Here is a 12,403-nt window from a genome sequence, read left to right as displayed (position 1 = left end):
TAAGCCGCTGCCTTCGGCTCAGGTCATGATCTCAGGGTCCTGGGATCGAGTCCCGCATCGGGCTCTCTGCTCAGCAGGGAGCCTGCTTCCTCCTCTCTCTCTGCCTGCCTCTCTGCCTACTTGTGATCTCTGTCAAATAAAAAATAAAAAATCTTAAAAAAAAAAAAAAAAAAAAAATAATAAGTAGAAAATGCATTGGGTTAACCGCGCTCCACAAAGAGCTGGTTGGCTTTCACTGATGAGTCCTCTGCAAGTCAGGAAAGTGGCTGTTCCCTATCCCATACCAAGCAGCTTGGCATCCAGCTCCAAACATCTTGCTGGGCAGCACTACCTACATAAAGCCTAGTAACAGATATAACAAGAGGGTAAGCCTAGACAGAAGAAAAACAACCAGTTTTCCATCTCCTCAGTGCAGATGCCTCCTACTCAGACCCAGCATGGTTGAGTTTGAGGGCTCCTGGGACCAAGGCTGCCTTACCCAGGAAGGTGCAACTGTTTCATCACGAACTACCACTTCACTGAGAGTAATCCCGAGGACTGACCCTCTGGCCTCCCTTTTAGCAACCTCCACACAATTCCACAAGCCCTCACATATGCGGAGTTTATGTTCCTGGGAAAATGTAGGCAAAAAGCATCACTAGTGCCTGCAGGTACTTGTATGTGTTATAGCTATGCACTAGGACCTCTGGCTTCCTGAGGTCAGGAGCTGATGCTCTCTGTTGAGAAACAGAGTCTGTGAAAGTTAAAGTGATGTCACCTGGTAGTCAGGGGGTAGCGTTTACACCAAAAACTGTCAATATGTCAATAGTGTTTAGATAAAAAACTGTCAACTGTCAATATGATCCTGGGGCACCTGGGTGGCTCAGTGGGTTAAGCCTCTGCCTTCGGATCAAGTCACGATCTCAGGGTCCTGGGATGGAGCCCCACACTGGGCTCTCTGCTCAGCAGGGAGCCTGCTCCCCCACCCACTGCCTTCCTCTTTGCCTACTTGTGATCTCTGTCCCAAAAAACCTGTCCATATGGTCCAAAAACCCCATGCTCTTAATTCTTATGGGGAAATGAAAAACTCTGTGACCACACTGTCAGACAAAACTGAACACTATCGTCTTAAGAATCCTCAGGACAATATGTAGGGATGTAGACAAGATACAGATAGGTATTTTCCCTCCAAAATTTTAATATTTTAATCTGGAGAAATGAAAATATACTTGTTAGTGTGGATAAATATTCTGCTTTTATAATTTCTTCAATATTTTATTTTATTTTTTGAAGATTTTATTTATTTATTTGACAGACAGAGATCACAAGTAGGCAGAGAGGCAGGCAGAGAGGGAGGGGAAAGCAGGCTCCCCACCAAGCAGAGAGCCCGATGCGGGGCTCGATCCCAGGACCCTGAGATCACGACCCAAGCTGAAGGCAGAGGCTTAATCCACTGAGCCACCCAAGTGCCCCAATTTCTTCAATATTTTAACAAGAAAATTTTAATATTAGGGCGCCTGGGTGGCTCAGTGGGTTAAAGCCTCTGCCTTTGGCTCAGGTCATGATCCCAGGGTCCTGGGATCAAGCCCCGCATGGGGCTCTCTGCTCAGCAGGGAGCCTGCTTCCTCCTCTTCCTCTGCCTGCTTCTCTGCCTACTTGTGATCTCTGTCTGTCAAATAAATAAAATCTTAAAAAAAAAAAGAAAATTTTAATACTAACATCTGACTTAAATTAGCATTTTTGAGCTAGTGATTTTTCTAAGAATTTATCCTAGTAAAAAAACCATGAACCTCAAAAATGTATCTATAAGTTCATCAGAGTATTTTTAAAATGAAAAAAGAAAACAGTTAAATGTCCAACAAAGGATCAAATAATGTTAAGTTCATACAACTCAACACTAAACAGCCTGGCATGTAAAATCTCAAGATAATGTCATTAAAAAAGTCTCCCTCTCTGTGATATAAATTGGTAAGGCCAGGAATCTTTGCTATGTTCACTGATGTATCACCAGTGCCTAGAATAATGCCCAGCATCCTGAAGGCACTTAATATAGAATGAATGAAATTTTTAAAAAGAGCTACAAAACAGGAGCTAAGTATTGTTAAAAATAAACAAAAATGTATGTATACCCATATGTATACCCACTATAAAATACGTGCACATAAACAGATCTATAAAATTTACATGTGTGTATATATAAGTATAGAACAATAGAAAAAAATAGACCAAAATATTTCCTGTAGTTATCTCTGGATGGTGTGATTGTAAGTTTATTCCCTCTCCTTTCCTTTGTGTTTATTTCAATTTTTCCATTACTTTTATAATCAAGGAGAAAAAGTATAGGTCCAAGATGGAAACTTCTTAAACCATAAGCTCATTTCTAGAAGCTTCTCCTAGAATGTTCCTCACCCCTCTGTTCTCTGGCTCTGGCCTCTGTCCTTGAGGACGGGGAGGGGTCTTCTCTCTGAAACAGAAACATCGTAAAATAAATAATTATAAAATGCTTTCAGCGGCTCTGAGTGGGGTGGGAGCTCGGGGTCAGGTCCACTATGCGCAGCACAGGAACTTATACCAAATTAAACTAAATCCTAACCTTCATTCTACTTGCGACTGTTTTGCCAACTATACAGAAAAGCAGAGAAAAAAATCTGCTTATTCTAAGATGTTCATCATGTTGCACTAGAGCCTACTCCTCTCACAGGAGCCTGACCCAGACTGGTTGAGTGCTAGCCAGACACCTTCCCTGGACCTGTGTAATAAAGAGGTCACCAATGTTAAAAATCCCAAATCCAAACTGAAACAGGAATGGCCTGTCAGCATAGAGGGCTGAGATTCAGGATCTCTCTATCTGCCCCTATTAACTTCAGCTTTACTTCCCACTATTCCTTGGTAAGCACTCTATACACTTTGCTTTTTGCCTCTGGGTCTTAGCCTCTTCTATCACTCATCCTCAACATACTGGACTGAGGGCTTGTTAGCCGTGAGGCACTAGGCAGGACACTACCAATACTAAGACTGTGATGGACTCTACTCTTGAGGTGTTTATGGTTTAAAGGGGGCCACAATCAATCACAATACAGCATGGGAAGGGACTTCTTGAACAGAGATCTCAACCACATAGGATGGAAGCACGGCTGAGAGCAACTGATGTGAGGAAGAAGGACCACTTCAAGGAGGAGGTAACTTCAGGACTGCTCCTTGAAGATGGACCAAAATTAGCGGAGGAGGAGGGTGTTGAGCAGGACTGGGGAGGGCAGAAGAGATAGAGGGAAAACAATTACGAAGGCTCATGAATGTAAAAGGCTAAGTTCCTTTAAGAGAAGTCCAGTATATGTGGATACAGGGTATGCTGGGGGTGGGGTAGTAAGAGACAGTATGAGACACTGCTGGGAGAGTCTGGGGGTGTGTGAGCGTGTGCACGCATATGACAGACCATGAAGTGCTCTCAGCATGACAGGGCTCTCGTAGAATGACAGACCCATCCACACCCCAAACTCCACAAAGCCTCCCAGACCTCCTGTCCCCTTTCCCTCTGTACTTTATATATCACTGCTGCAGCAACCCCCCTCCTTGCAGACTCTCCTGCTAGACACCCTGCTTCCCAAGCTGCTCCTTCACAGCACTTTGCATACTTAAAACTGTGCTATCTTGTGCACTGCCTAGCACATTGCCTGCTCGCTGGCAGACACTCAGTGGATATTCATATTATAGCCCAGTGAGGAGCAACTTGGCTTCCCTCCCTTCCTGATGAACTCCCATCTGGATCCCAATTGCCTCAAAACTGAGGGTCTGTAAGCACTAAGTAGAAGGTGGAGTGAGAAGGTGCTAAATGGAAGTAAATTCATATCCAAAGGGAGGAGTAGGTGTGAGAGGTGCCCCAAGGCCTCACCTGGGGTCCTGCTGCCCAGTGCTGCCCCTGCCATAGAGCGGGATCACTTTATCTCGGCTGATGCCGGCTTTGCAAACTGGACACACTTGTCTGTTAGGTCTGGTCTCCAACCACTGCAAACAGGAGAGAAAAATGCACGAATGGTGTTTAAGCCCACTACAGAGCAATCACAGACAGCGAAACAACATGGGTCAGGGGCCTCAAACTGGAAACACTGACACCAGCACGGAACACTTCAAGGAACCCCATTCTCTGATTCCTGCTCCTGGCACTCAATAAATATTTACTAGCGGTAAAATAAAAATTGCTTTTAAATACCTCATAATTAAACAGGCTTCCTCATGCTTCATTACTTCTAGGGGCTCCCTGCAACACAGCAGGAAGGAACTCAAGCCTAGAGCTGTGTCGAGGGGTCAAGGAGAAAGCAGCATTTAATGATTTTATATCCCACTTCCTTTATCCTACTGTTGAAAGCTTCAAAACTTATGTTATGTGCTTTTTATAAATTTCCAGCAGATAAATTTATAAATTTATTAGGTTCTGCTGGAGATCAGAATGCATAGCCCTAAACGTAGTGGGAACCTCTCTCTTCCTTCCTTTACTTCTTTCTCCCACCTCAATTCTGAGACTCTAGAGCTCTGGAACTTCTGTCCTCCCCCTACATGCCTAAGCCACCTACTAGTGTGGTGCTCTTTTGCCAACAACCGTGGAGACAGTCAGCTCACAGTGATTATTCACAGCCAGCTGTGAATGCCAAGCCCTGCTCTGTCTCACCGAGCATGTGCCTGGGTCTTGGTGAATACTTAACTGACTGGTTTTCCTAATAATGTAGAGCTGAGAAAACAGACTTTTTCCCCCCTCACACAAAAACTCTCTGTTGAGACCAAAAAAATTTCTTCCTTCCTAACATTTTCAAGGCCTTTACAGGTAGGGGGAATAGTCGATATTCTAGGAGGTTCTTTTTGTAGAGGCAGAATCTCAAAAATAAAAACCACACATACTATCAAATCCAAGCTATCTATAGATAGGGAACTGTGAGCCAGAGAGGTGGCCTGCTAAGGACACAAAAACCATCGATAACAGAATCAGGACCATCCCAGGTACTATACTGACCCCTTGTTTTCAGCAAGTATCTGTCAGTGGGCAGGTGTATAATGAAGGTTGAGGGGGGTAAAACAAGCAAATGAGTCCACAAATGGGAGATTGCAGCTTCTGACAGTAGTCTCCTGAGATTAGGGGTGTCTTGTGCAACCATAGCTGATGAAAGACAAAGTAAAGTGAAATGTATCTTACCTGATGTAAACACGGCCAACTGCCAGAGTCCCCAGGGCAACCAGTCATCAAGGAGAAAGAGAATGGGGGTAAAGGAAGCAAAATGCTTTCATTAGAAAAAACACCAATGGTGGGAGCAGAAAAAATGGGAACACAGGGTGGAACTATGGAGCACTACAACCTCCCTGAGTGTCTGTGGGGAATCACTAGTACCAGAAATCAGAAAAGCATGGGCTAAAATCACAGGAAAAATCAGGCAACAGAGAGACAAGACCCCAGTCTCTACCTCTGGGATCTTACTTGTAAAGGACCCCCAGGTCCCAGACCATCCCAGACTCAGCTTCTCTACAAGTCAATCTCTGAGGGATTGTGACCTCTGAAGGAATCCAATATAGGCTAAAGACCCTCTATGCAGAAAAATTCATGAGGCATTCTCATACACACGGTGCACGCACACACGCACGTGCACATACACACACAAACACACCGTATTTTAGACTCCGTTTCAGTGGGTTCCTAACCTAAGACTCACAATGTGTGACTCTAGATCTGGTTTAAGAGAATCTTCAGGCTGTCCTCAACCTTGAGTGCTCTGCTGGCAGGAAGTTGTTTAAAAGTTCAAGTTTACTATTAAAAAAATCTTTAAATAATGAAAACGGGGATGCTTCTTGGCAGAAAGGGCTACCTTTCACAGCTTAATGAGTTGTATTACCATGAACAGCTGCCCAGTCTCTCATTTTTCAAAAGAGGAAACCAAATTCAGAAACAAGAAACAACTTGCCTGTGGCACCAGGACTAAAAAGTCTCCTAACTTTCAGCTTATTGTCCCTTCTATCACCCAGCATTGGGTGCAAAAAATGATATTTACAGAATTGAAGGAAAAGTTACTCTAACTCTAGATTTTTCATTTTTACTCTCTTGGTTTATTCATCCAACTAACAGATATCCACTGCACACCTCCTGTGTGCCAGGACAGTGGAAAATGTGGGCACGGTTTCTGTCCCTCATAAAACATGACTCCTTTAGCTGAGTAAAATTTGTTGGACTCAGAGGTTAATTCCTTTCCCAGTTCCTGACCCACAGAGCCCCACCATCCAGACATGCAATCTCCCTGAATGTAACAGACACACCTGACATCTGACTCCTACATTAACCTTGCAATGTCATTCCAAACTGAGCCCAATGCACCCGAAATCACAGATCCCCTCCACTGGCAACTTCCCTTGAAGTCTATGGGGGAGAAGTGGAGGTGACTTTCCTCTAACGGAAAGTTCAAAATTATAACAAAGATGGTGATCGCTTCAATTTATTAAGCAACTATTGAGTGCCAGGATATGGCTGATTAGCTTTCCATTTGTTAATGTCATTGGAGGGTCATATTAACCTAAGACAAAGTGTAATTAATTCCATTTTACAGAAGAGGATACTGAGGTAGAAAGAGGATTGCAGATTTGCCCAGGGATAAACCACTCTGACAGGAAGCATCTGTTTCATCTTAGAGTCTATTCTTTCTAATGGTACGTTGATTTATTCTTAATTTTGTCACTTGTTTCAATTCCTGGTTTTATACTGCCCCAGAGAATCTTCAATTTCTAGGAAACAACGGTTTCTGCATAAAACTTAATGATTAGGGCAAGAGCTGCCAGAACAAAATATGCCCCATTCTGTTAATTCAATAAAGTTATCTCTTTATCTTAAACTACCTTAAATAATACTTAAATGACTCTTTCTTCACACCACTTTCCTGCTCAAAAATATCCCACAGCTTTATGTCCTAATCAATCAAATCTGGGTTTGAGAATCTGGCCCAACCCTCTCTTAACCACTCTTGTTCCCTAACACTTCCCAGTCCCCCATCCAAGGTGCTATCTGAGGTACACAGCAGTCTCAGGGTCTTGAAATCTCATACCCAAAAGTGCATATGTCTACCCTAGAAAATGTCTGCCTTGGGGGGCATGTTCTCTTTGTCTTATCTGCCATTCTTACCCCTCCACTTAGCCCAATTCACCCTTCAAGGTCCAGCTCAAAATTAAGGGAGAATAAAATCACAACATTTACCCAGAACCTCAGATCCATGAGGGACTCCTATGATGGAGGCCAGAATGAAACTAACCCTCCCACTTCATTTTGATATACATAAAATATAGCAACAATTATTAGGATCATTGCTAACACACAGTATGCAGTGTGTGCTATGTGCTCTTCTAAGCTTTTTATGTATTTTGAGTCATTTGATTGCTCACTGACAACCCTGTAAAATGAGTGTATGTAAGCACCTTGCCCAAGGTCATCCAGGACCGTAGTGGCAGAGTCAGGATTCAGAACAAGGAAGTCTGGCTCCACTGTCCTTGCTGAATGGTATACCACAGTATAACCACTGTACATACTGCCTCTTCGCTCAGCACAGCAAGTGGCACTTCGTAATTGCTCACTAACTGGTAAGTATTTTCACGTTAGAGGTGGGGGTACAGAGTCCAGAGTGGGGACAGGATTTGCCCAAGATCACTCAGCTTATCAGCAGCAGAACTGGGATAAGAACCCAGGGCTTCTGCTTCTTGGACCTGATCGTATCAGGAGGCCCAAAGTGAGTGGGAAACCTCCTGTTCCAAAGCTGCCCAAACCACAGGTTTTCTAAACATGGCCATGTGTCTTCTGTGGGTGGTGGCAGGGGCACTGACCAGAAGAGGTGGCCACACAGGCTGATGACAGCATCCTTGGCTGTGTCCAGGCAGATGTTGCACTCGAAGGTGCTGTCCTGCCCTCCACTCTCGCCAGCACCATTGCTGCTACCGCTGGGCCCCCCTGCACTGGAGTTCTCAGGGGAGGCAGAGGCCGAGGGCCCCTTGCTCGCCATCCTTGGCTGTCGGCAAACTGACTGAAGATTCTCCCCAGGAAAATCCTGAAAGGCAGAGAGGCCTTGATTATTCATTTCTGCATACCACTCTCCCCAGCTTCCATGGCAATACCCTAATCTTCTCTCAACTCCAGAAGTTCAGATGACTGAACCTTTACACAGACTCTGCAGAGGCTGCAGAGGATGATACTCATGGGGCACTACCCAGAGAACAATGACTCAAAAACTTTCATGAATAGCCTAGAAAGTACCACGCAAAACATACTGCACAAAAACAGAACATCCTCCATGCAGATGGCTCTCCAAAGGAAATGAAACCTTTTCTCACATGTCTTTACATTCTCCCAGGATAACCAACCCAGGTAATATGTGCTCAATAAAACTAAATGTTCACAGACTGTCCTCTAACTTTGGACTGCCTCTATACTGGCGGGTGAATCTGCTTAGACCAGAAGGCTGATGTCACTGCTATACATAAAAAACCAGTTATTAGTTACTGTAAGTGAAAAATAAATACAAATACATAATGACAGAAAAGCTGTTTATCCTCACACAGAACCATGTGGCAATTCATATAATGCTTTAGGCAAACTTGATCTGGTCCAGTTTCTTCAGGAAACTGCAGCCCAAGACCTCTCCTCTAACTGACTAATGTGGAGCTGAGACCGGGAACTCATGACCTCCAGTCTGTATTCAAACTACTGCACTGCCACAGATCAAGCTGGCCACCAAACGCTGAGAGAAAGGGACCGCTGTTCAAGACTGCCTCCAAATCAAAGAACACGCCAGGAACTGAACAAGAATGTAGACAAGACCAACACCAAGGACACCCAGAAATTCTGGGTGCAGATTAAGAATCTGTGAAGAGCTTGGTCGGACCACCCCCACCATCTTAGAAATTCTAAGCAGGAAGTGCTGGCTGGTTATCACAGCCAGAGAACTACCAGCTTGGATGCTGGCTTCAGCTAAGCCTCCAGCTTGGCAGATGTTTTAAGAACCTCCCTTCTCCTCTGTGGGCCACAGTTTCCTCATCTGTAAACTGTCTCCTAGTTGTCTCCTTCTAGCTCTGATACTGTGCTACTCCAGGTCATCTCATCCACTCTTTCCAAAGTGGGCAGCCCCTACCGTAAGTGTGGGACTCACCACTGGAGTGTCAAAAGACCGCTCTGATGTCAGCTTCCAAAGTTTGAAGATGTGAAGGACCAAAAAGCCAGTCTTCTCAGACCAACAAGCAAGCCTTCCTACACACCACCAACTCAGAACTCTGGACTCACGAGCATCCCTCACCACCACAGCACCTCTGTGACTTGGGCAGGGAGAGGAGACCGGCTCACTGCCACTTTTTCACTCAGTTACATCATTTTACATAATGTCCCTGAAGGGCAGCTGGCTGCTGGCAGCACCAGTGCCTCACTGGCCTCAGCTCCAAGACCTTCTCCCTGACCCAGTGCTTCTTCCTTTCCACATACAACTGTTCTCTTCTTCTTAGGATAGAGGCTGCTTCTGAGGGACATGTTAAGGCCTTCACATGTCATTGCAGCTCAAGTCCTGACCTGTGCGAGCTTCTTTAAAATATGTTTATCTTTTAAAATCAAGAACTGTGTGGGTACCTGGGTGGCTCCGTCAGTTAATCATCTGTCTTCAGCTCAGGTCATGATCCCAGGGTCCCAGGGTCCCAGGATCAAGTTCCTCATCAGGCTCCCTGTTCAGTAGAGAATCTGCTTCTCCCTCCACCTTTCCCTGCTGCCCATGATCTCTCTCTCTTACTCTCTCTCAAATAAATAAATAAAACCTTTAACATTAAGGACTGTGCATACAGAAGTGGAAAGACAGGGGCGCCTGGGTGGCTCAGTGGGTTAAGCCACTGCCTTCGGCTCAGGTCATGATCTCAGGGTCCTGGGATCGAGTCCCGCATCAGGCTCTCTGCTCAGCAGGGAGCCTGCTTCCTTCTCTCTCTCTCTGCCTGCCTCTCAGTGTACTTGTAATTTCTCTCTGTCAAATAAATAAATAAAATCTTTAAAAAAAAAAAAAAAGAAGTGGAAAGACAATCATAAAGTCAGGTTCACTGATCAATCTTAATGACAGTCTCCTGATGTGATGCAATAGGAAGAACATATCACCAACAATAAAGCACTCTTAAAACATGGACTCTAGGGGCACCTGGGTGCTCAGCAGTTTAAGGCCTCTGCCTTTGGCTCAGGTCATGATCTCAGGGTCCTAGGATGGTGCTCCACGTCGGGCTCTCTGCTCAGTAGGGAGCCTCTCCCCCACCCCCCGCCTGCCTCTCTGCCTACTTGTGATCTCTGTCAAATAAATAAATAAAATCTTTTAAAAAAACCAAAAAAACCATGGACTCTAATGATGTCTCCAAAATAAATTACCCATTTACAGAAAATATGGGGCATAGAAGGACATGTTTAACAACTCCAGAAGACAATCTCCAATACAAATAATCCAAGTTCTTAAAAACTAAATAGTGGCATGTGGAGTTCTAAATTGAGACTTGAGACATACCGACCACTGAAAGTGTGTGGATCTCACCGGAACCAGGTTCAAAACAACCACCTGTAAAAAGACACTTGTGAGATAATTGTTCAAATTAGATTTAGTCTGGGTATTAGTTATCTTGAGAAATTAATTTTATTGAGTATTAATTTTATTGAGTATGACAATGGTATTGCATAATTTAAAAAATACTCACCTGCTAGAAATATTTTTTTTTTTTTAAAGATTTTATTTATTTATTTGACAGAGAGAGATCACAGGTAGGTAGAGAGGCTGGCAGAGAGAGAGAGAGAGAGGGAAGCAGGCTCCCTGCTGAGCAGAGAGCCCGATGTGGGACTCGATCCCAGGACCCTGAGATCATGACCTGAGCCGAAGGCAGCGGCTTAACCCACTGAGCCACCCAGGTGCCCCTAGAAATATTTTTTTAAAAAAGATTTTATTTATTACTTGAGAGAGAGAGCGAGAGAGCGCACAAGCAGGAAGTAGAGGCAGAGGGAGAGAGAGAAGCAGGCTCCCTACTGAGCAGGGAGCCCAATGCGGGGCTCCATCCCAGGACCCCAGCATCATGGCTTGAGCCAAAGACAAACGGTTAACCAACTGAGCCACCAGGCACCCCAAGAAATATATACTTAAATATTTATGAAGGAATGATGTCTGGGATTTGCTTTAAAGTACTCCAGGGGGAGAAGTGAAAATGGAGAGAAAAGACTAAGAACAGGGAAGGTGGAGGCTGTTGGAACTAAATGATGAATGGCGGCTTATCCCATTAGCTTATTTTTGTGTGTGCTTGTACATTTCCACAATAAAAGGAATTTAAAAAAAAACAGGTGAGGATGCATAAAAGTATGTGTCTAAACTTATTTGGGTAAAATACAAATATATAAAAGGATATACACATATATAGATACACACACATACACACACACACACACAGAGGCAAAGAAAACGTCTAGAAGGCACACACTAAACTATCAACAATTATTTCTGGGATTAGGGAATGCGGAACTTCGAATTTTATATTCTCATCCTGTTTTAATGTTTTATGACAAGCAGGTTATTACTTTTATAAGAATGCTTAAAAAAACTGTAAAATGTATGTATAATATTAATTAGTTAAAATAATGAAATATAAATATTAGAAAATGTCTTTTAAAATGTGGGAAAACACACCTGGTTTTTTGTTTTTTTCCCTTTTCTTTGTTTTTAAATTATTATTACTTTTTAAAGATTATTTATTTATTTATTTGACAGAGAGAGAGAGAGGTATCACAAGTAAGCAGAAAGGCAGGTGGAGAGAGGGGGAAGCAGGCTCCCCGCCGAGCAGAGAGCCCGATGTGAGGCCCGATCCCAGGACCCCAAAACCATGACCCGAGCCGAAAGCAGAGGCTCAACCCCTTGAGCCACCCAGGCGACAATTTTAATTATTGTTTTTATTAACATATAATGTATTATTGGCCCCAGGGGTACAGGTCTGTGAACCGTTAGGCTTACACACTTCACAGCACTCACCATATCACATACCCGCCCCAATGTCCATAACCCAACCACCCTCTCCACACACCTCCTCCCTGCAGCAACCCTGTTTGTTTCATGAGATTAAGAGTTTCTTATGGTATGTCTTCCTCCCGATCCCATCTTGTTTCATTTTTTCCTTCCCTAACACCCAAACTCCCCACTCTGCCTCTCAAATTCCTCATATCAAGGGAGATCATATTATACTTGTCTTTCTCTGATTGACTTACTTCGCTCAGCATAATACCCTCTAGTTCCATCCACATTGTGCAAATTCAAGATTTCATTTCTTTTGATGGCTGCATAGTATTCCAGTGTGTGTGTGTGTGTGTGTGTGTGTGTGTGTATCACATCTTCTTTATCCATTCATCTGTTAATGGACATCTAGGTTC

At 43.9% G+C, this 12,403-nt stretch overlaps 1 protein-coding gene across 2 annotated transcripts in view; it reads right to left on the bottom strand.

Annotated features, from left to right (window-relative positions):
- The window catches only part of RNF185 (ring finger protein 185), a 39,659-nt gene that overhangs the window by 5,458 nt on the left and 21,798 nt on the right, over positions 1-12,403 (bottom strand). The window contains exons 2-6 of one of the 2 annotated variants that reach the window (XM_059408856.1): positions 10,509-10,559; positions 7,819-8,039; positions 5,162-5,180; positions 3,869-3,981; positions 2,389-2,443 (exon numbers count right to left, since the gene is read on the bottom strand). In XM_059408856.1, coding sequence (XP_059264839.1) covers positions 2,389-2,443; positions 3,869-3,981; positions 5,162-5,180; positions 7,819-7,994 — 363 coding nt within the window. In that variant the 5' untranslated portion in view covers positions 7,995-8,039; positions 10,509-10,559. The remainder of the gene's footprint in view (positions 1-2,388; positions 2,444-3,868; positions 3,982-5,161; positions 5,181-7,818; positions 8,040-10,508; positions 10,560-12,403) is intronic. The other variant, XM_059408858.1, reaches the window with a different exon arrangement.

Source organism: Mustela nigripes, chromosome 8 (assembly GCF_022355385.1).
Source record: "Mustela nigripes isolate SB6536 chromosome 8, MUSNIG.SB6536, whole genome shotgun sequence".
NCBI lineage: Eukaryota > Metazoa > Chordata > Mammalia > Carnivora > Mustelidae > Mustela > Mustela nigripes.
Note: the sequence above shows the minus strand (reverse complement) of the source record. Positions and strands in the feature narration are given on the sequence as shown.